We start from the raw sequence: 22,091 nt of genomic DNA on the forward strand, positions 1-22,091 counted from the left end.
TGTATGTACGCAATTGAGGCAAAGTCTGGTGTTTCATCCTTACGGTGTTGACCGTAAACAACCCACGAATGGCATTGCACAACTAGAGTGTTTCAGGGATTGCATTGAAACAGTGAAGCACTTTTGGTTGCTGTGTCTCTCTGTAACCACAAGCAGAGCTACTAAAGCAATTTTAGATGCTGAAAAGTGTTAATTAAACAAGGCGTTGACTAAACAGTGTTTACTGTAAATGTATGTTTTACCGGTCCCGTTTAAGACCCACGTGAGCCAATCAATAGGCTGAACAGTTATCTTAGAATAACATGATGGTCCAGAAATGTTTTGTTTTTTTTGAGTCCCGTCAATTTTATATCACTAAACCATTTTGTAGCACTTGGTGATTACGCATTCTACGTTCGCTTGCCTCTTGTGAAGTATTTCAAGTTTAGGTTGGTGTAATCTTTACATGCAGCCAGTGGCTGTAAGATCGGGCCGAACATCCCCATTGAAAAATAATGAGGATCGTCGTTCTCCCGGTAGCTAAACAACAACGAAATTATATATCGATACTAAAGCAAATAATCTCATCAATATAATCATGGTAACCGTTGTAGCCATAACAATATAGATATTATTTCTCTATGTGGCATTATAAATAAAGACGTCATGTGTGTGTGTGTTGCTTGGACAGTCAGAGTCAGAGGAAAAGGCAGCGTGGATCAATCACCCACATCTGTGTCCCGATCTCCAATTAGCCACAGGATGTGGAAACACAGAGCCAGGAAGCCTGTCCCCAGCAGGTCTCCCAGCGCCGTCAAGTAGGGGATGGAGAAGTTGTCAGGATCCATCCCTCGACGCCACATCCAGTTCACCATCCAGTCTGCCAGATACAGCAGGATAATGACCTAGACGAAAAGACAGACAATTTCAATTCATCTTTGGTTCTAGAACACATTTTTACAGTGTAGATTGTGTCAAAGCAGCTTAGATACTTAGGCACATAGACACTCTTTCATGATCAGCAGATTCAGGGACTTTTTAAAGACCCTTAACTTCAAATGAAGCACCCTTTTTAACTTCCTCAGCATATGTAGTGCCATTGAAGTCCTTACTGTACTTCACATTTCACTTAAGCTTAATATTTATATGAAAAAGTCAGGCTAATGATGATGTTTTGAATGTGTCATTTTAAAAATGTGTCATGTTGAATGAACTTTAGTCAAATTTGTTAAATTCAATACTGGTAATATTCAAATGTGGTTTCTAATATAAAATATACATTATTTGTCCTGTTAGTCCCATTATCTATCTGGCTATTTTGACCTGTGTTTGTTTTTAAGTATGTTTCAGGCCTTGAATCAATATGTCTGAATTTCAAGTACTTTCAAGAAGTATGGGATCCTTGCATAGATGAAGAAAAGAGAGCCGCAATATTCCAAGTTGTGGAACATTCCAGCAATTCAGGCAGGCAGGAGAGTAGTGGAGAATGCTGGTGTAGTTTTAGTAACTTAAAACTTCTCTAGTTTAGTATAAATGTCACTGTTGATGTTCAGTTCAGTTTATTTCAGTGTAAATGACACTATTGAACGTGCTGATTCACTGAAGAGCAACTCCACCAATGCGCAGCTTCACTAATTCAATTCATATTTATTTCTATACTGTTTTATACAATGTCGGTTGTGTCAAAGCAGCTTAACATTGATGAAGAAAAGCCAAAATTTTTGAAATTGTAGAATTGTGAGACTCAAGACATTGCGAAATTGGGCAATCAAAGTTGGAATAAATATAAAAACAGCATATTTTGGATAATAATGAAAATATATTATGATTTACATTTTACAGTATGCTAACACTTTTAAGTACCAATTCTCACTATTAACTAGTGGCTTATTATTAAGATATTATCTGTTTATTAGTACTTAAAGTACATAATCTGTGTGATTTTATTCTACATCCCTAATACTAATTAATACCATAGCCTACAATTAATACTGCCTACTACTTAATAACTTTTAATCAGTAAATTAAGAGTATATTGAGCTAAAAGCCATACTTAATGGTTTATTAATAGTGAGAATTGTACCCTAAAATAAAGTGTGACCATGTATATATAAATATATACAATGAGTTCAGATGCAAAAGCCTTTTAATGTCTTTTAAATAATCAAATCCTTACATTTTTTTGTTTTGGAAAAATGTTTTGGAAAAAAAGTCTTGTCAAAGATTGTGAAATTAATTTACACACAATATATATATATATATATATATATATATATATATATATATATATATATATATATATATATATATATATATATATATATATATATATATATATATAATTGCTCCAGGATTGGCCAGCCAGGTCATGAAATATGAACATTATTGAGCATGTCTGGGGTAAGATGAACGAGGAGGCATTAAAGATGAGTCCAAAGAATCTTGATAAACTCTGGGAGTCCAGCTAGAACGGTTTCTTTGCCATTCCAGATGACTTTATTATAAAGTGATTTGAGTCATTGCAGAGATGTATGATGCAGTCCTCCAAGCTCATAGGAGTCAGATACAATATTCATTCTGTTTCCACTGCAGCATGACTTTATATTCTATACTGGACATTATTTCTGTGACAAGACTTTTGTCTAAGCAAAGTCAGACCTTACTGTCCTAATTAAATAATCAAAAATCAAGGCATGATCATACTTTATTTTAGTCAAATAAGCGTAATCTAGAGGCCTTTGCCTTTCATATAAGCCCCTTCTGATACCAAACGATCAACTAGAAGTCAAGTTATTATTTATTGTTCCTAAAACTTGGATAGGCAACAAGACTTTTGTCAGGTAGTATGTATACAAAAAAAATCTATTTAGTCTATCAATAAATATTAACTATTAATGTTATACATCTATTTAATGCACCCTTTCTGAATAAAAGTATTTTTAAAACCCTAAATCTTTAAATGATAGTGTATTTATGAGAACAAAGTGTCACAATGCACAAAACCATCTTATAAGTTCTTATTTTACATGCCAAGAATAATTTAAGATTTTTGCACTGAAATATGAAGACACGTTTCCTCTAAATACCCCCTCCCAAGTTTTTTTAGGCCCAGATTACTTCCTTGTAATAATAAGCAGATGTTCTTGTGTACCTGTAGTAGAGCAGCAGCCAGGTAAAAAGCAATGAAGATGTAAGTGAGAGTGGTGTGTCCTCCCCGCATAGAGTTAATGGTGTAGAGGAAGACCAGATGACCAGGAGCGACCAGCAGAAACAGCACTTTGGCAGAGCGAGAATTCACACCTGATGAACAGAGAGGGTCTTCAGAAGAATGAACAGAGCACTACTGACCAATACTCTGCAGTGATGGACAGTACCTTACAGTATTCTTACGTCACCATTGTACTCAATATATGCATCTGTTCTGTTACTTCAGTGCTTGGCTAATAATTACAATAATTACACTGTTAATGTTACATTAAATGATATGGCTCACCAGACCCAAAGAAGGTGCCCCATGGAGTAGGGCATTTGCGTGGGGCTGGGTTTGGCTCTGCAATGGGCAGGGCATTCATATGCAGGTAGGTGGAGATACGACTGGCTTGAACTGCCACCAGATTACCACCCACACCTACAGCAGGGCAAAACAAACAACATACACAATGATCTCACGTGAGTAACACCTGACAGAAACACGAGATATGAGGAGATATGGGTGCTTACCGTTAATGACTGGAGTGAAAACCGCCATTCCGGCGAAGTTGGGATTTGATACGGTCTTATCCAGAATGAGGCCTCCGACACTGTTTTAAAAAGATAAGTAAAATTTCAACATCTCTGGTGACAGATAAATGATTGACACTGGCTGTCAGCTGGAGAGAGTGATTCATCCATCATTAAGAGTCATGAGGAAATGAAGCGTCTTTATCTTAATGGCTGTTTCCTCACCTGCTGATGGCCATGGCGATGATGACAGGCTCCCAGCCTGAGTACAGCACTTCCCGGGTGGAGGGAATCCGCCGGGCGATGAGGACCCAAATGGGCGTCAGGGCCACAAAGAAGGCACAAACCATCGGGTTGGCATAATTGTTAAATTCTGGATGTAAAAAAAAATAACAACAATAATATTAAGATAAGTAAATATGATATACATTCATTCCTTTTCCTTCGGATTAGTCTCTTATTGATCAGGGGTCGCCTGATATTTACACTTTTATTTACATTTACACATCTGATATTTACACTTTAGTTCTTCAACTTCAAGTCTTTTAAATTATTAGATAAATTATTTACATCATATTCTATATATTTTATATTTATATTTCATTTATTACCCTTTAATGATAACCTGTATAGTATATATAATATTCAAATAATTAATTATAGTGTTAAAATATAAAATTAAATGCATATTACTAAAATGGTCTACTTCTCTTCCTTCGGAAAGATTAACCTATGACCTCAACCACAAACAGGACAAATTCAGGAGACTTGGGGAACCTTTCCAATCGTTTCTACATAAACTCAGAAATTTTTATTTTAAGAGAGTTCTGGCTTTTTTGTTTTGTTTTGATTATTTAATTTTTTTTTGATTATTTTTTTTTTCAAACTTACATTTGTAAAGTTTTATTTAATGTGCAGCACTTGGGGATGGTTTGCTTGATTGTCTGATTGTCTTTGTTGTCTGTATGATTTGAAAATCCTTAATAATAATAATAATAATAATAATAATAATAATAATAATAATAATAATAATAATAATAATAATAAAAAATACACACACACACACACACACACAAATGAGTAAAAATATATAAGTATTGAGAATATCAATAGTATAAGAATCAATAGTATAAGAATTATCAATTATGATGTAAGTTTATTTTTTAAATAATATATATATATATATATATATATATATATATATATATATATATATATATATATATATATATATATATTTATTTCACTGATAGATAACTATTAAATAATGCTTATTGTACTATTATTAATTTTCTTTTAAATAAATAAAATGGCTAACTGTCCTCAAACTTGTTGAATTAATAAAAAAAGTAAAGATTATTCAGTACCCCACCAAGAAAATTTTGTTTTGGATTGCATTCCTAATGTCACTAGTTAACACACTCAATGCATTTTTTTTCCAACACATGCCATAATTTCCAAAATATTAGCCTCTACCAAATGGTTGATATGTCAGTTTATGGTAAAAGTACCGCAATTAAGACATATACTATGAAAAAAAACTAAAATTTGTAGTTAAAATTTGCCAGTTGGCAAAAAAATATTTCAAATAAAAATTTTTGGAATACTAAATCATCTATTTTAGATTCTCATTTAACATGCTTTTTTTTTTTTTTTTTTTTTTTTTTTTAAGAACAACAACAACAAAATCAAGTGTAGAAGTGCAACAGGATTATGTTTGGTTGATTTCTTTGTGAACCAACAATGCTGTGTGTGAACCATTATTTAAAACAGTCATTTTTAAAATGACTTTAACAGTCATTATTTAAACCAGTCTAAATATGGTCAATTTGGTAGAGCCGGCAGTGAAAGGGTTAAAATGAAACAAATTTGGCAATTTATTTATATAAAACAAAAATATCAGCTTTTCCAAGTTGAAGTCATTGTAAAATAATGCTCATAAAAAACTCTATGTCTGTTTAAACAGCTGTCATGACTAACAATTTCAAAGTAAGAGTCTGGAATTCAACACCAGTTCAGACAGTTGGTTGAGAAATCGCAACAATCAACATTCTTTTGGGTGCAATTTTGCACCCATATTCTGGAGAAGTTGGCTAAGATGAAAGCATGGTTGACCTGCTAATTTCATTTTGGCACTTATCAATGTTTACATCCAGACAGTCTGGTTGTGTGAGGTTTGATAACACATAAACATGCAATCATACCATAAATGCTTCCTTGTGTACACTCTCACTCCACTGTTGTTCACCACACATCAAAATACTAAGGTTTTTGCCACAAAAATGCTAACAACACGTTTTCTTGTGTCATCTCATCGCAATGCAATCTAAATAAGACAATTTCCTCCAATCTGGAGAGTGTCATTGTCTAAAGGGGGAAATCATAGAGTCTGATGAGTATAATGAGACTGTGTGTCCTTAAAGGGGACCTTTTTGCAAAAATCACTTTTATAAGGGTTTAAACACTGTTGTGTGTCAACAGTGTGTGAATTTAACCAGCCACTAGGGGTAAAATGTAATTAATTCCATGCTTTTATAATCCCACTTCATAAAAAGTCATCTGCAGAAACACTTTGATTAATGTTCTCCAACTCAAAGTCCCACCCATTAGTGACAATCTCTCCCTCATTAACAAAGACAGCCCTGAGTGAGAAGCAGCCGTCCGCCATTAGAGTTTTTGCACTGCATTTGCCGAAGATGATGACAGTGACTAAGAAGATTACAAATGTGGAATTGTAGATGCTCAGTGGTTAGCATTGTTGCTTCACAGCAAGGTCACTGGTTCGAGTCCCGTCTGAGCCAGTAGGCATTTCTGTGTGGAGTTTGCATGTTTCCCCTACAGTCCTAAGACATGTTGAATAGATCAATTAGGTAAACAAAATTGGCCGTAGTGTGTGTGTGTGTGTGTGTGTGTGTGTGTGTGTGTGTGAATGTGAGACTGTATGGTAAAACATATGCCGGAATTGTTGGCGGTTCATTCCACTGTGGTGATTCCTCATAAATAAGGGACTAAGCCGAAGGTAAATGAATGAATGAGTGAAATGGATAACATTAGTCCTGCTTTGTATCTACCGCTATGCTGACACACAGGCATTTGTAGCTCCACCCTCTTTTGAAATTTAAAGCAAAATGGCACAATTTGGATAAAACCCTAAATGTGGCTTATTCAAAGAGTTACAAAACATTATTTGTCGGGTATTTTGAGCCATATCTGATCTGTGCCACATGGGAGAGAAAAAAATCTGTCGCTTGAAGCATGCAGTGTAAATCCAGCCTTCCTGTTTATAAGAAACTGATGAAGCAGGTGGAGTAAACAAGCCTCAACATGTCCCACCAGCTCCAATGTGACTCAGCACAATGACTTGGGAAAAATCTGACTAAACACAATACTCAGGAGAACTAGAAATGCAAAACATCACATGATCACCTCGTCAGAAGAAACAGCTTACTCTATACGGTCTATAGTGCAACGCTTTTTAAAAATCAAATTAATTCTGGTGACGCAAAGCTGAATTTGGTTTTAGCATCGCTACGCCAGTCTTCAAACCCCGCATTGATGTGATGCAATCAAATGCAAGTGACAAACAAATCTGAAATCTCTTCAAAGATTGTTTGTGGAGAAAGAAATTTTCAGCTATGCAAATGAAAGCTGCCCCTGTAACACTGGATGTAGGTTTGTAGTGATAAGGCTGATAAATAGCAGGTCAGCTCAAAGCAGTTTGTCAACAATGATAGCGTTAGTTAATGGTTGTCTTTTATGTCTTTTACAGCAGTTAACCCAGAAAATGCTCTGGAAGCCATAAAACGTTATTAGTGTTGATACAGATTCACATGTTAAACCTTATTCATTACAGATATGGATATTAAACTCTCAGAGACATTTTATTCGATTCGCTTTTAACAAACCATTAACCACCACTTTTGCCTCAATAAATGACTAATTTAATAGTAGATAAATTAATAGTAATTTATCTAATCTAATTAAATAGTAAGGTAGGGTTATGTATTGTGTTGGATAAGGGATGGTCATGCCTAATACATACTTTAAAAGTACCACTAAACACCCAATTTGTTAATAATAAGCATGCTCATTAGTAAGAAATGGTACCTAATTAAAACGTTTTAAACACTTTTTTAAACATCCATCCATCCATCAATCGTGTCTGTCTGTCTGTCTATCCATCCTTCTGTCTGTTGTTCATCCGTCCGTCTGTCTCTCTTCCTGTTTATATTCAGTTATTGAATATGAATAATAATATTTCGAAATATTAAACAATATGTTGAATTTATTGTTTAGATTTTATTTATTCATTTCTAGAAAGGAGATAATTTGCCTACGACTTAAACAAATAGTTCACTCCAAAATTTGCATTACAAAACAAGTTATTCTGAAGAAAAAAATGTAACTTAGAAATAACAAATACTATATCTTAAATACTACAGTATAATTTCCTTTGTTTTCAACAGAAGAAAGAAGCTCAAACAGGTTTGTGACAAGTGGAGGATGAGTAAATGATGGCAAAATTTTCTTCTTTGGATGAACTATGCCTTTAATACTACTGTACAGGGCTTTACAGTAACACCTGCCAACCCACGGGTAGATTTCAGCGGTGGCGGGTAAGACAGACACTCCCACTAGCCACTTTGGCTGGTTGAAAATAATTTTCCCAGATAATAATTCCTAAAAGCAGGGTTTGACAATAAGGATGGTCCAATATGCATGCAAAGGCGATCTTAGTATTGAGAAGCAACACGACTGACAAAAAGAACTGCGTTCGCAACTTCGCTCGAGCAAAGCAGGTGAATACAGAAAGAGAGGAAAATCACTGGCGCTAACAGCTGAGGTGATGCGCGCGACGGTTTATAACACGTGTGCGCTCCCGTTTCCTCTAGTGTAGCAACTGTGTCTAGAAACACAACTGATGCAATCGGTTCTCTTTCAAATAGACTAGACAAAAAGTGATGAACATGCACACACAGTCTTGCTGCTTTCAAGACATCCAGAGTTGACTTATTGTAAGCAGTTCCAGATGATTTCGCTTTAACCATTCTTTAAACAGATTATTTATGTGTCTAACATTACCCGTGTGTGTGATCATCCTTTCATTATTACATGGAATGTTTTTTACCTGCTTTCTTTTGCATTAATATGGTTAAATTATAATTTTTTTACAATAACATTGCTTTAATGGGAGATTTATGTGTAGTTAACTGGTGATCTGGGACCTTTAGCCAGGACAGATTACTCTGCATATGTTTTGTTAAATAAAAAGTATAGTATACAGCTATATTTTGCTTGCTTTGACACAATTAAAATTAGTGGCTAAGAAATAATTAATTGTTTATGTTTGGTGCGGTCAGAGATAAATTTGGTAAATCCTTTCTTTTGAGTTCTGAAAATTGTGAAATACTGTAATACTATGAAACCCTGACCCATTTGCTCATGATTATTGAGCAAGCTTATACACGACACACAAAAAGTGAAATGAATGAGGAGGCATGTGGAGATAACGCAAAATCTAAATCAAGACATTTTAGCATGTCAAAGTCATATTTATGTGTATAAAATATATTTTCGCAACAATAAAATTGTGGCTAGTGAAAATGCCGAGTGGCTGGTAATGTTAGAAAACTACTAGCCAAAGTGGCTGGTGATCAAAAAAGTTAATGTCAAGCCCTGCTCCTTTATATAAAAAAATATATAAACTGTAGGTCAATGATGTTTGTAAGTTATAAGCAGGGCCAAACAGGATCAGCGGATATTTTTTGCAATTTCTGCACAGAATATTGTAAAATGCGGAATGGTTTTTGAGAGTATAGTAACCAAAAATGTAAACACAAAATAAAAAGAATAACTTTTTAACTTTCATTCAAGCTTTACCAAACAAGTGGATCTAATTGGATTTGCATTGTAAAGAAAGCAAGACTCTCATATAACATATCTACTAAAAAGACAAACAAACTATTATTTTAGAAACTCTATAAATAAATAACAAACATTTGCATATTATTCAGTAATATTACTAAAATTAATATTAAAAATGGAACAACTATAAATTTAGAAGCATTTACATAAGTAAATAAATAGTCTAAAAATAGTAAATATATTTTATATAGAAGTTTTGATGCAGCTAAAGAAAATACACTAGGATGGATTTTTAAAACATTTTTTTGGTCCTAATAAATCTGTGGATTTCTGTGCATTTAGATTCAGTGTGGGCCTAGTTAGAAGTTAAAAGCATTGCCATTTTATATACTGTTTATTTACTGAATATGAATGTAAAAGTACAGCTGAAGTCACAATTATTCACCCTCCTGTGAATGTTTTTCTTTTTTAAATATTTCCTAATAGATGTTTAACAGAGCAAGGAAATTTTCACAGCAAGTCTGATAATATTTTTTATTCTGGAGAAAGTCTTATTTGTTTTATTTCGGCTAGAATAAAAGCAGTTTTTAATTTTAAAGATAGTAGTATTAGCCCCCTTTAAGCAATATTTTTGTGATTGTCTACAGGACAAACCCTCATTAAATGACTTGCTTAATTAACATAACTTACCTAATTAACCTAATTAAGCCTTTAGACTTCAAGCTGAATACAAGTATTTTGAAAAATAACTAGTCAAATATTATTTACTGTCATCATGGCAAAGATAAAAGAAATCAGTTATTAGAAATGAGTTATTAAAACTATTATGTTTAGAAATGTGTTGAAGAAATCTTCTGTTAAAGAGAAATTGGGGAAAAATAAACAGGGGGGCTAATAATTCAGAAGGGCTAATAATTCAGACTTCAACTGTAAGTCTACAAACTCCACCATGCCTGCATTTGTATCAGAAAAAGCACTGACGGAACAGAACATATCGGATTACAGCAGTGTTCCCATTAAAGAGCTCAGCCAAAGACGAGTGGCACAGACTCACCGAGCTCCTTATACAGGCCTGTGCTGATGCCAGCCAGCAGCGACAACGTGATCAGGTCACCCAGGCTGGCAGCAATAGGGGTGGCCACGTTGTCTGGGTTAATGCCAACCTTCCTGGATGCGATGATGACCCCGATCATGATAAGACCTGGGCGGAAGACATCAAGTTAGTGTTGAAACGGTGGCATTAACACAGGAGATTGTGTGTCAGTGGCAAACAATGAAGAGCAGGCATTCTTGGAGTTTGATATCTCCTGTTTGGTAGGATAGATTTACGTTCTGGTGATGAAATGAAAAATTAAGATTTGCTTTGTGCTCCCAGGATTAAAAAGAAACACTAGTTGGATCTCACCGACTAGCTTGTTTCTTTTTTTAAGTTCTAAATGACACGATGAATACAACACAACACATGTGATAAGAACATTGCTTTGAGATATTTATTTAAACATATCGCATGGAGAAAACGCTTGTCTGTTTTTATTAGTAATGGATTTGAGTCATTAACTATGTTTTCATCCAAAGATGCAAATTAAATTTATGCGCAAACCTGAAATATGGCATAAAAGACATGCAAATAAACCAGCGTTTCCATCCAATAAGTTAAAGAGAACAAAATCATCTATTCAGTTATGCGCATATGTTTTTTATGTGCATTTTAAAATTTTAAAATCCAAAATGTGCATAAAAATAGGTGGATGAAAACATAGCTATTGTGTCCCTGCAAGGTGTCACTGAAACATTATAAAACTACTAAAATACAGTTATAAAACTATTATAACATTATAGAACACTGTAAAAAATATCTGTGGATTAACAGTTTCTGTATTTCGTGATTCACAAGAGTTTTCTGTTTATTTACGGTTGTGAATTGCATTATGGGATGTTGTTCTCTGCTCTGTCAACTTTTGATGTTAAAAATTCAACTCTACAGTTTAACAAAGTGACTTTTATTGACATTTTAGTAGTTTGAAATTATATAAAATGTACAATATAGAAAGAAATAAGTCTGGAAAATTACAGAAAATGTGCTGGCAGTTTAATACAAGGTTTTTTTAGAGTAATATTTCACTTAAATCTATTAAAAATGTTAATAAGTCACTTTTTCAAACTTTTCAAGGTTAAAAGTTGTTGAAAGTAAGATCAAGATCCCAAAATGCAATTCAAGAGGATAAATAAATGGAGGAAAAAAAAGTAAATCCCACAATACAGAAAACTGCTAATTTGCAGATTTCCCCCCCAGTTTATAATTCTCATTATAGTATAAAAAATCATATTGAAGTTAAGGCTACTGAAGAAAATACACCAGGTTGGATTTTAAAATAAATAATTTTAAATTAAAACTGAGATGCATTTTCAACCAAAGGAAATATAATATAACATGTACTGTATATTGCTTATCTAAATACACAGCAAAAATACAAAGTAAATACAGTGCTCAGCAAATACGACTACACTCCATTTTGAAAATGAATATTTTAATCCATTTCTCAGTAAATATGGATAATATATGTTGGTGCGTTTGAACAGAACAGATTTATTAAACAGATATATTTATTAAAATAATATTTTACTCACAGAACATCTTTAGAAATGGGAGGACAATACATTTACATTCAAGCAAAATATTGCAAAAAAAAAAAATTATACAAAATTGTATATATTCTTTGTTTCTATTGCTTTTTTTTTATTTTTGAAAATTGTATTTAATATTTTTCTCTAACATATACATTTGGGTGTACTTGTTTTTGAACCATTATTGTAAGTTATTTTGCTAGATTAGCTCCAGATTTGGCTTCAGTACTGACTAAACTAATGCATTTGCACAAATATAATATTGTGTAGCTTCCTATTAAAAATATGAATTGAAATGAGATATTTGTGGGGGGTGTACTCATATATGCTGAGCACTGTTGTACACCAAAACTAATATCTAAAATACAATTATGTTGATAAACTAAATTCATAACGCACTTTTTACATCATATATACTGTCACTTTTACTAAAATAAGTTTTTGTTGGCAATCAAAATACAAACAAAGCACATCTTAAGATCACAATCCAAACAAGGAGTACACCCAAATTAATGTTATAATAATAAACAGCAAAAATATAGAGAAACATAAAAAAGAAAAACTTTGTTGAAATTGTGTTAGTTTATTTAGCAAATAAGGAATTTAAATTAGAATTTAAATGTATTACATTTCTATTTTTTAAAGATATATTCGCCCTCCTGTGACTTTTGTTTTCTTTTTTCTAAACATTTCCCAAATGATGTTCCTCTAGAGAAAGTCTTAATTGTTTTATTTTGGCTAGAATAACAGCAGGTTTTACTTGCTTTACAACTATTGTAAGGTCAATATTATTAGCCCTCTTAAGCATTATTTGTTTTCGACAGTCTACAGAACAAACCATCATTATTTGTTTGTAAAGTCGTGACGTATGAAATACTGTTTCTGGGTCCAAGCTGCTATCCGTTAAATTTTTTAGTCATATTATACATTAAAGTGAATTTTATATAAAATTATGGTGTACATAACTGGACTTGCTGCATCACAGACACCAATATTTTAACAATTTATAAAAAATTAATCATTTTCTGGCCATCTGTTATTAGTAGGGCTAGATGGAATCTGCTGATGTTTTTGCTATTTCTGCGGAAAATTTTGGTAAAAATCTGCGGATTTCTGCAGAATTATTTTCGGAGAATTATAACTAAAACTTTAATATGTGAAATAAAAAAATAATATCTTTTAAACTGTTATTTAATGTTTAAGATGCAAATTCAATTAGATTCACTTTATTTGGTAAACAAAGCAAGTCTCTCACATAATATATCTACTAAAAGACAGAAAATATTACTGTACAGACTGCATTGTACATAAATCAAATGAACATTTTCATATTAGTCAATAATATTACTGTAACTAATTTAAAAAACTGAATAAATAGAGATTTACACACATTTACACAAATAAATAAACAGAATTAATGATGGGCTAAAAATCTGCGGAATTCTGCACGCGCAGAATTCGTGTGGGCCTAGTTATTAGGCATGTTTATATATAAATATATAGCGAACGTGATTTCCGAAAGTATTACATCGCTTTGTAAATGTTTATTATTACCATTTGTTGAGACTCCCCGTACAATTTGATATGTTGATTTGCTATGCTTGGACCTGAAAGCTGATTCGTGTGACATCACATTAAACAAGCAGATTCAACATTATACAAACCATTGTTATGATTTGGTTAATTATCCTAACTTGCCTAATTAACCTAGTTAAGCCTTTAAATGTCACTTTAAGCTGAATACTTGTATCTTGAAAAATATCTAGTCAAATATTATTGACTGTCATCATGGCAAAGATCAAATAAATAAGTTATTAGAAATAAGTTATTAAAACTATTATGTTTAGAAATGTGTTCAAAAAATATAGAGGGGGCTAATAACTCCGACTTCAACTGTGTATATGTTGTGTCCTAAAATGTGCATTCCAAATTGTTCCATCTAAAACAGTTGCACTGTGATGTAATGTTGTGCAAACATTTCATGGGATTTGTTCTGGGATGTTTCCACATACACAAGGATCCAGTTTAAACTCCTCTCTGTCAGGTTACAGCAGGTCACAAGGACTCGATGGTCTCACCTAAAGCCAAAGAGGCGATGAACGCAGTGGCGACGCTGCTGGCACAGAGCAGGATGGCATGACCCATCTTAAAGTTGCCCTCTGGGATCCAGCCAAAGATGACGGCGGCGATGGAAGCCAGAAAACCGACCACGGTGGCCTGAACCTGAACACAGCAGAGGGACACGATGAACTCAGACACCTCCGTTACCCATCATCCCTCCCTCCTGAAGTTCAAAGTCTTCGTCCTGTTCATGTCAGGTTTACTTTGTTCTCTTTCATCATTAAGAACACACATGCCAGTATTGGAGTGATTTCCAGGAAGAATAAAAGTGTGCAATCTGGGAAAGTCAAAGCTCACATGATTGTGATGATGGTCACTGAGGATTTACTCATATTAGGGAAAAATAAAAAAAAAACCTGTAGGACAAATGAATATATTTATTTTGAAACCAAAGACTTTATTCCACCGCTGCAAAAAAAACACGACTTTTACATCACAACTTGTGTTTTTTTTCTGTGTAACAATGTGTCAAATAGTATAATGTGTAGATGTTAGTAATCAAAACATTGGTGCATTAACACTGTAAATTAATGAAATACAGTAGTTTACTATACAATTTTTATATCTCTTTTTTTATGGGTTTTCACCTTTTATTGGGATAAGATAGTAGAGGTTACAGACAGGAAAGTATTGGGATCAGAGAGAGGGGAAGGGTCGGCAAAGGACCTCGAGTCAGGAATCGAACTCGGGTCGCCGTGAATTCTGCCAATGCCTTTTACAGTGTAATTTTCATTTATTCAATACTCACTAGATAGTAAATGTTATTTAGTTCACTATAGAAGAAAAGAGTAAAAGAGTAGCATACAATTTCAAACATTGGCTCCATTTATGACTATGAACTTCGTATGATATTAACTGAAACTAAAAGTAAAAATGCTAATAAATAAATAAATAAATAAATAAATAAATAAATAAAATGTTAAAGTTATGCCTGAAATACACTACCTGACAAAAGTCTTTTTGCCTATCCAAGTTTTAGTAAAACAAAATATTAACTTGACTTCTAGTTGATCATTTGGTATCAGAAGTGGCTTATATGAAAGGCAAAGGGCTCTAGATTTCGCTTATTTTACTAAAATAAAATATGATCATGCCTTGATTTTTAATTATTTAATCAGGACAGTAAGGTCTGACTTTGCTTAGACAAAAGTCTTGTCACTTAACAGAAATAATGTACAGTATAGAATATAAATTCATGGTGCAGTGGAAAAAGAATTAATATTGTGTCTGACTCCCATGAGCTTGGAGGACTGCATCCATACATCTCTGCAATGACTCAAATCACAGATTAATAAAGTCATCTGGAATGGCGAAGAAAGAGTTCTTGTAAGACTCCCAGAGTTCATCAAGACACTTTGGATTCATTTTCAATGCCTTAACCTTCATCTTACCTAAATCTATGTGTATATGATACATTTATCAATTTAAATATCTATGTATGTGTGTGTATCACAAAAACATAATAAATATATATGTAATACACACACAAATATTGTGTAAAAATAATTTTGTATGGGATTAATGGAATTAATCTTTGACCTGTGTTACAAAAAATGTAAATTTATATAAAAAAACTGAAAAATAAATGTAAATAAATGATTTAATAAACCTATTTAAAGCATTTTAATTGAAGTTTTTAAATTAGTTTTTAAATTAGATTTAATTTTTAGATTTCAATATCTAAATCATTTAAACTGATTTAGAAATTAAGAAACATGTGGATTTAGAGCTGGCATGTAAACATCCGATCTAATCCGCCTACTTGTGTATTTCACAGTCAGAATTGCCAAATAATCTGATTTTCGTGGCTGGCCTGAACAAAGCCTTTGTGACCTGGACATTAGACAAACAGGATAGATATTTTTAGAAGGTCTCCAACCTGAATTAGCGCGAGGTTTCCCATGATCATTTTCCACATATCCTTGGCTGTATCCATTTGTCCAATATTAGCCTGGTGAGAGAACACAGGAAGTCCATTTACAAATGCTCCCATTATAGTTTCAGCACTGCTTCAGCACTTTCCTCTGAGTGAGACGAAGCATTTAGATGGTGTTTTAGTTTTGCAATCGAATTCAGTGTCCTGGAGCTAAGATAAAGTCCACACAAAAACAAACAGACATGAAAAACACCATTTTCAATTAAAATGTAATAACTTTCTTTGGCTTTGAAGCCACTTTATGGCTGATGTAACTAAAGCCACACAGATGATGAAAAACTGTTAAAGAGAAAGCCAAAAATGCCTCAAATAATACTTCTTGTGGATCCGTAAAGACATTTTTGTTTTTTGGATGTGTTAATGCAAACAATATTTGTTTTGTTTGCCAAAAGGTGTATTTGTATTAAAATGTCATTAATTCAGCCTTATTTCCTTTCATAAATCTGTACTAAAATCTATATCTACACACAGTACAAAAAAGTTACACCTATGGCCTAAAGGACAAATACGTCCCCATTAGAGTTGTCATGATACTGAAATTCAGTTGATACTGAAACTTTAAAAACGTCCATTTCCCACTAACATTTAAGCGCTGTTGAGCACGTTCTTAAACAGCGCTGATTGCCATTGTGTTCATGTGCTCAATAGAAATTACTGTGATTAGCCGTGAAGGCCATTAGTTCACCAAACTCACCACTGTTTACGGAGTGTAACTATAGATACAAGGACACTGGAGCGCTTTAAAGTCACGATAATCAGCTGGTTTGTCTATAAGCTGACATATGAGTGATCCGCTGATGAATCGCGGCTTTAAAATGCTTCGAGTATAAGAATACGCTCAACAGTGCTCAGAAGTTAGCAGGAAATGGACGTTTTTAAAACTTCAGTATCGATTGGTACTGAATTCCAGTATTGTGACAACCCTAGTCCCCTTAGAAATCAATTAAAATCCCAATATTTTTATTTCCCCAGCGTCATTTAAGAATGAAATTTCCTTTTGGAAAAGTTCCATTCCTTGTTAACAGGCCTGCATTTGTTGACAAGGATTAAAATCTGCAAGGATTTTTAAAAATGGAATAATTTGGTATCAATTTTTTTGGTTTATTTTGGAACAAATGAACTCTTTGACTTAAAGAAACAGGGAAAAAACTGAATTTTTTGTTCAGTAAAAACAACTATATTGCGCAAACAAACTATAATTTAAAATTTATTTAAAATATATCAGTGAAATTTGACACTTTTATAATGTTTTTTGACAAGAAACTGAAATATTGTAAATTATGTTTTGTGTACCAAGAAAAGTCACCTATGTTTTAAAGAAAGCAAATTTGAATCTAGGGTTTAACCCCTTAACTGCTGCCACCACCTTTTGAACATAGACTTGAAAATGTCATGACAATGATAGCCAATCTTCATGTTTTGGTGCAGAGATTTAAGCTTAGCATTTAAAGAAGACACTCCTCAGATTATAGCTCATGACAATAATTATAAAAGTGAAAAAAGTTATGTGCCTTTAAGTTTGTGAAAATAATAAAACAATACATGTATATTTTATTATATTATGAAAAATATGTACTTTACAAAACCAGTTTTGACAGAAAATCAAAGCTAATATATGGAGAAATGCTATTCCAAATTTGAAGTTCTTCAAATTTTAATAATATTTCAAAACATGAGCTTTCTGTAAAATTTAGTTTGGCTGCAGTACCAGACGTCACCACAAGTTGGCATACAGTTTACATTGCTGACCATAAAAGAGCTTACCCTATATCTGTGTATGTTTTGTACCATTATATTTCATACTTTTGACAGTATTTATAAAATATACATCAAATTCTAGATTAGAACGATCAGCTTGGGGGTTTAGACTTGAATAGAGCCTCTAAAATTATCTAAAAATATGTTTATATATGGATTGCTATAGCGAAGTAATGCTGTTTTAATGAGTATTCTTGTTGTTTAGTAATATCTATCAAAAATCAGTCACCGATATGAAAACTAGATATTATAATAAATGATATATACTGTAGTTTGTCATGATTCCTTTATGTTTAGACAACAAAATTATGATTTTGATCTCTTATTCTTCCTAGATTACAAAAATGTAAAAACAGTGGTACAATATGTATTCAGGACTTAGTCCTTTTCAACGATAACTAATATACATATTAGCTGCAATATAGTGAAGTAAACTTAATGATGACAGTTAAGGAGTAAAAGAAAGTTATTTTGAAATACTGTTAGAGCTACAGTTTTCACATTTCACTTGTTTATTTTTTGGCTTGTTTATAAAAATACGATTGGTTAACATCCGCTTTGCAAACGCTGCAGGACTGCTTGCGTGCTAAAGCGAAATACTTTAAGCCAAAGGGTGCAGAACAAAATCCTGTCTAATAACATCAGAGTTAAACATTTCATGATCCAATCACATCCCGGTGGACAAAACAAAGCCTCATCCAACTTTATTTCCTTTTGGAAAATCCCTTTTATATCATCTATAATAGGCACAAAACAAAGACGGATAGTGCTGATATGATGCTCCTCAGACTGAGATCTTTCCATGTTAACGGAACAATGCATCACACACGGCAGGAAACATACATTTCGCTGGTGCTCAGGCGCCTTCGCTCCAGCTTCCAGCAGAACAAACAGTGGTCAGTTCACAAGACAAAAGAGGGTTTGATGAGCTGGACAGATGCATCTCATCCTCCTCTTTCTACTTATCTCATCTCCCTCACAACAGAAACTAATGTCAAGTGCTCTCAGCCTTACACAAGCTCTCTGTGTCCTACCTGCCTATATGCACAAACTCTGTCAAGACTCATTCACACTCCCATGTAACTTTTTTAATGTTTTAAAAACAGCTTATTGGATATATATTTTGGATATGCACATAAAAAACGGTTGATGGAAATGTCAAGATGCGCATAAATTGTGAAAATGCGCATTAAAAACACATGCGCATAACTGAGTAGGATAAACTTATTATTCGATAAGAAAAAATGCGCATAAGCACTTTTAACAGACAAATTCCAGTAAACGCATTAAAAAGTCATATGATTTTGTTATAAGAGATCATGTGATGATCAAAATGTGTGTGAATGGATAAACCAGCAGGCTGAGCACATTGAAAAACATCTGAAATGTTATTTTGGTTATTCTAAAACATCTTAAAGGGCACCTATGGTGAAAAATCTACTTTTCAAGCTGTTTGGACAGAAATGTGTGTAAGTATAGTGTATAAACTGTCATATTGGGGTGAAATAAACACGTGTGAGATCTGCTTCCTGAGGCAGCCGAGGGCGGCCATTGCTGACAGGCACGTGGGAACGGTGGGCGGGGAGCACTAGCCTTAAAGGGCCAGTACAAAAAAACAGCAGCAACTTTTTTCCAGCTATAATATAGACACTTCAAACAGCTATAAAAAATAATCTGATGGGTGTTTTGAGCTGAAACTTTACAGACACATTCTGGGGACACAAAAGACGTATATTAAATATGAAAAATGGGGTAACCTATGTGCCCTTTAACCATTTCAGTATTAGTGTTTTTATATCATTAATTACCTTCAAAATTGTAGAGCGTCTGTAATGTTATCTTTGACTCATTGAATGTAAACGCTGCTTTACTCACACGTCTTTTATACAATATTCCAGTTTTGCCCATGAATTTAATTTGTATTTTTTTGGAAAAATTTGTTATATAAACATTACATGTTTTTTGTTATATAAACATTAAATTATATATTTTTATATATTTATTTATATATATATATATATATATATATATATATATATATATATATATATATATATATATATATATATATATAGATGAGCAATTTCATGCAAATGTCAACATTGCCATTTTCATTGCCATGAAAAAATAAAAATAGTTTTGACCAAAACAGCGAAAGTGTTTCTGAGTTTTTTTGTGTGTGTAGGCTTGTATTTTACAGTACTTTAAAAATACTCAAAAATGTCTCTGTCAAAGTTTTCAAACAACTATATTTGATTTACCAAAGTCACACAAGTGCCACTTGTACATCTGTCACATCCATAACCAAGCTTTTTCCTCATAAATGCAAAAATGTTAAATAAAATAAATTCAATCATTTTAGTTCCATAGAAAGTCAATTACTTCTTTTGGGTTGTGAAGTTTAATTCACAGAATTTCTACAGAGTATGTTGTATACTGTAAACTCTATTGTAGGCATGAGCGGTTTAAGATTCTGATGGTATGATAACCTTGGATAAAAATATAATGGATAAAAAAACGGTTTCACTGTATCACGGTATTATGATTACTGCTCTAAAATAAGTTATTTTTAAATGTCTGGGTAAAAAACTAACTTTTCTCCCCTTTGAACACAATATATTTTATTTTGAGAAACATTTTAAATATTTTGGAACAGTAAACATGTCAGGCTAAATGAATTATTGACTTCTGCTGTCTTCATTTGTTTCAAAAACAGATTTTTTTTTTACAATTTAAAATGGCATCTATGGATATCTTTTCTGCTGGAGATACTGTTGTCCTAAAAAACCAAGAAAAAACACATAATAAATCGTACACGTAGATTTTGATGGTTTTAAAACCTTGACTTTTCTAAACCGCGGTGTACCTTGAAAATGATTATTGTCCCATGCCTACTCTACTGTAAATTTTTTTGGTCACATCCATAACACATGATTATTTTCCTCATTTAAAATCTAAAGAATGTTTACAGACTGATATTTTTCTTATGCCATAACTCTGCGGTTATTAGTTTTGGAAAATATAAACAGATGTTTCAATATAATGTTAACATATACTTTCTAGGTCAGTTTATGTTTGGAATTTTTATTGCAAATACATTATATATATATATATATATATATATATATATATATATATATATATATATATATATATTCATTTAATAAAATTTACAATTATTATAATTACAATTATGATAATAACCTTTTTTGCTCAATCAAACTTAATGAAAACATATGAACAAACAAACAAACAGATTCATATTTTAATTTAATTAATATTAAACTAGTTTATATGCATTCAAGCACTGTGTACGGGGTACGGTAGATACAAAAATAACCATATTTAACACATTTTAGAAAATAACACAACAGAAACCGTATAGCAGTTAGCAAAACATTTTAGCAAAATGTGTACAATAATGTTATCTGGGTATAAAATGCATATAAAAATCAAAAGGAAAATAATTACAGTAAACACTGCTTATATGGTATAGATAATATATTGTTTAAAATGCAACATTATTTACATTTTGATGAAACTGGATGTGTCCTACCCTACAAAACATTATTAAACACTATTAAAATAAAAGTTTTTTTTATTAATATAATATAATATAATATAATATAATATAATATAATATAATATAATATAATATAATATAATATAATATAATATAATAAAATAAAATATAATATAATATAATATCATATAATAAAATATAATATAATATAATAAAATATAATATAATATAATATAATGATACATTTTTAAATACTATTGCATGCAAAACATTTTTAATAATAATAATAATAAAATAAAGACTAATCAGCTTCATTAATCAACCTGTAAATGGAAAGTGAACGTATAGTATTGCTTGACAATACATGAGAGCAAAATGCAGTACGTGTGTCAGGCTAATTCATGCACATGGAAAACTGAGTTTTTTTTCCTTCTTTGCAAGTCCATAAAGTCTGAAAACCTAAACCCTTACAGACAATGTCTTAAATGCAAATCAAGTACAGCAGCTCAACACATAAATGTAGGGGAACTAGAGCTCCCTCCTAAACGAGACAGGAAGTAGAAT

The 22,091-nt window shown here is 32.4% G+C and overlaps 1 protein-coding gene across 2 annotated transcripts in view; it reads right to left on the bottom strand.

The window, feature by feature from the left end:
* Window positions 1-319: 319 nt before the first annotated feature.
* The window catches only part of slc41a1 (solute carrier family 41 member 1), a 45,068-nt gene continuing 23,296 nt past the window's right edge, over window positions 320-22,091 (bottom strand). For both annotated transcript variants that reach the window (XM_056467755.1, XM_056467754.1), the window contains 8 exons: window positions 16,190-16,261; window positions 14,268-14,412; window positions 10,619-10,765; window positions 3,925-4,072; window positions 3,700-3,779; window positions 3,473-3,607; window positions 3,131-3,279; window positions 320-884 (listed from right to left, as the gene is read on the bottom strand). In XM_056467755.1, coding sequence (XP_056323730.1) covers window positions 699-884; window positions 3,131-3,279; window positions 3,473-3,607; window positions 3,700-3,779; window positions 3,925-4,072; window positions 10,619-10,765; window positions 14,268-14,412; window positions 16,190-16,261 — 1,062 coding nt within the window. In that variant the 3' untranslated portion in view covers window positions 320-698. The remainder of the gene's footprint in view (window positions 885-3,130; window positions 3,280-3,472; window positions 3,608-3,699; window positions 3,780-3,924; window positions 4,073-10,618; window positions 10,766-14,267; window positions 14,413-16,189; window positions 16,262-22,091) is intronic.

Source organism: Danio aesculapii, chromosome 11 (genome assembly GCF_903798145.1).
Source record: "Danio aesculapii chromosome 11, fDanAes4.1, whole genome shotgun sequence".
NCBI classification, from domain to species: domain Eukaryota; kingdom Metazoa; phylum Chordata; class Actinopteri; order Cypriniformes; family Danionidae; genus Danio; species Danio aesculapii.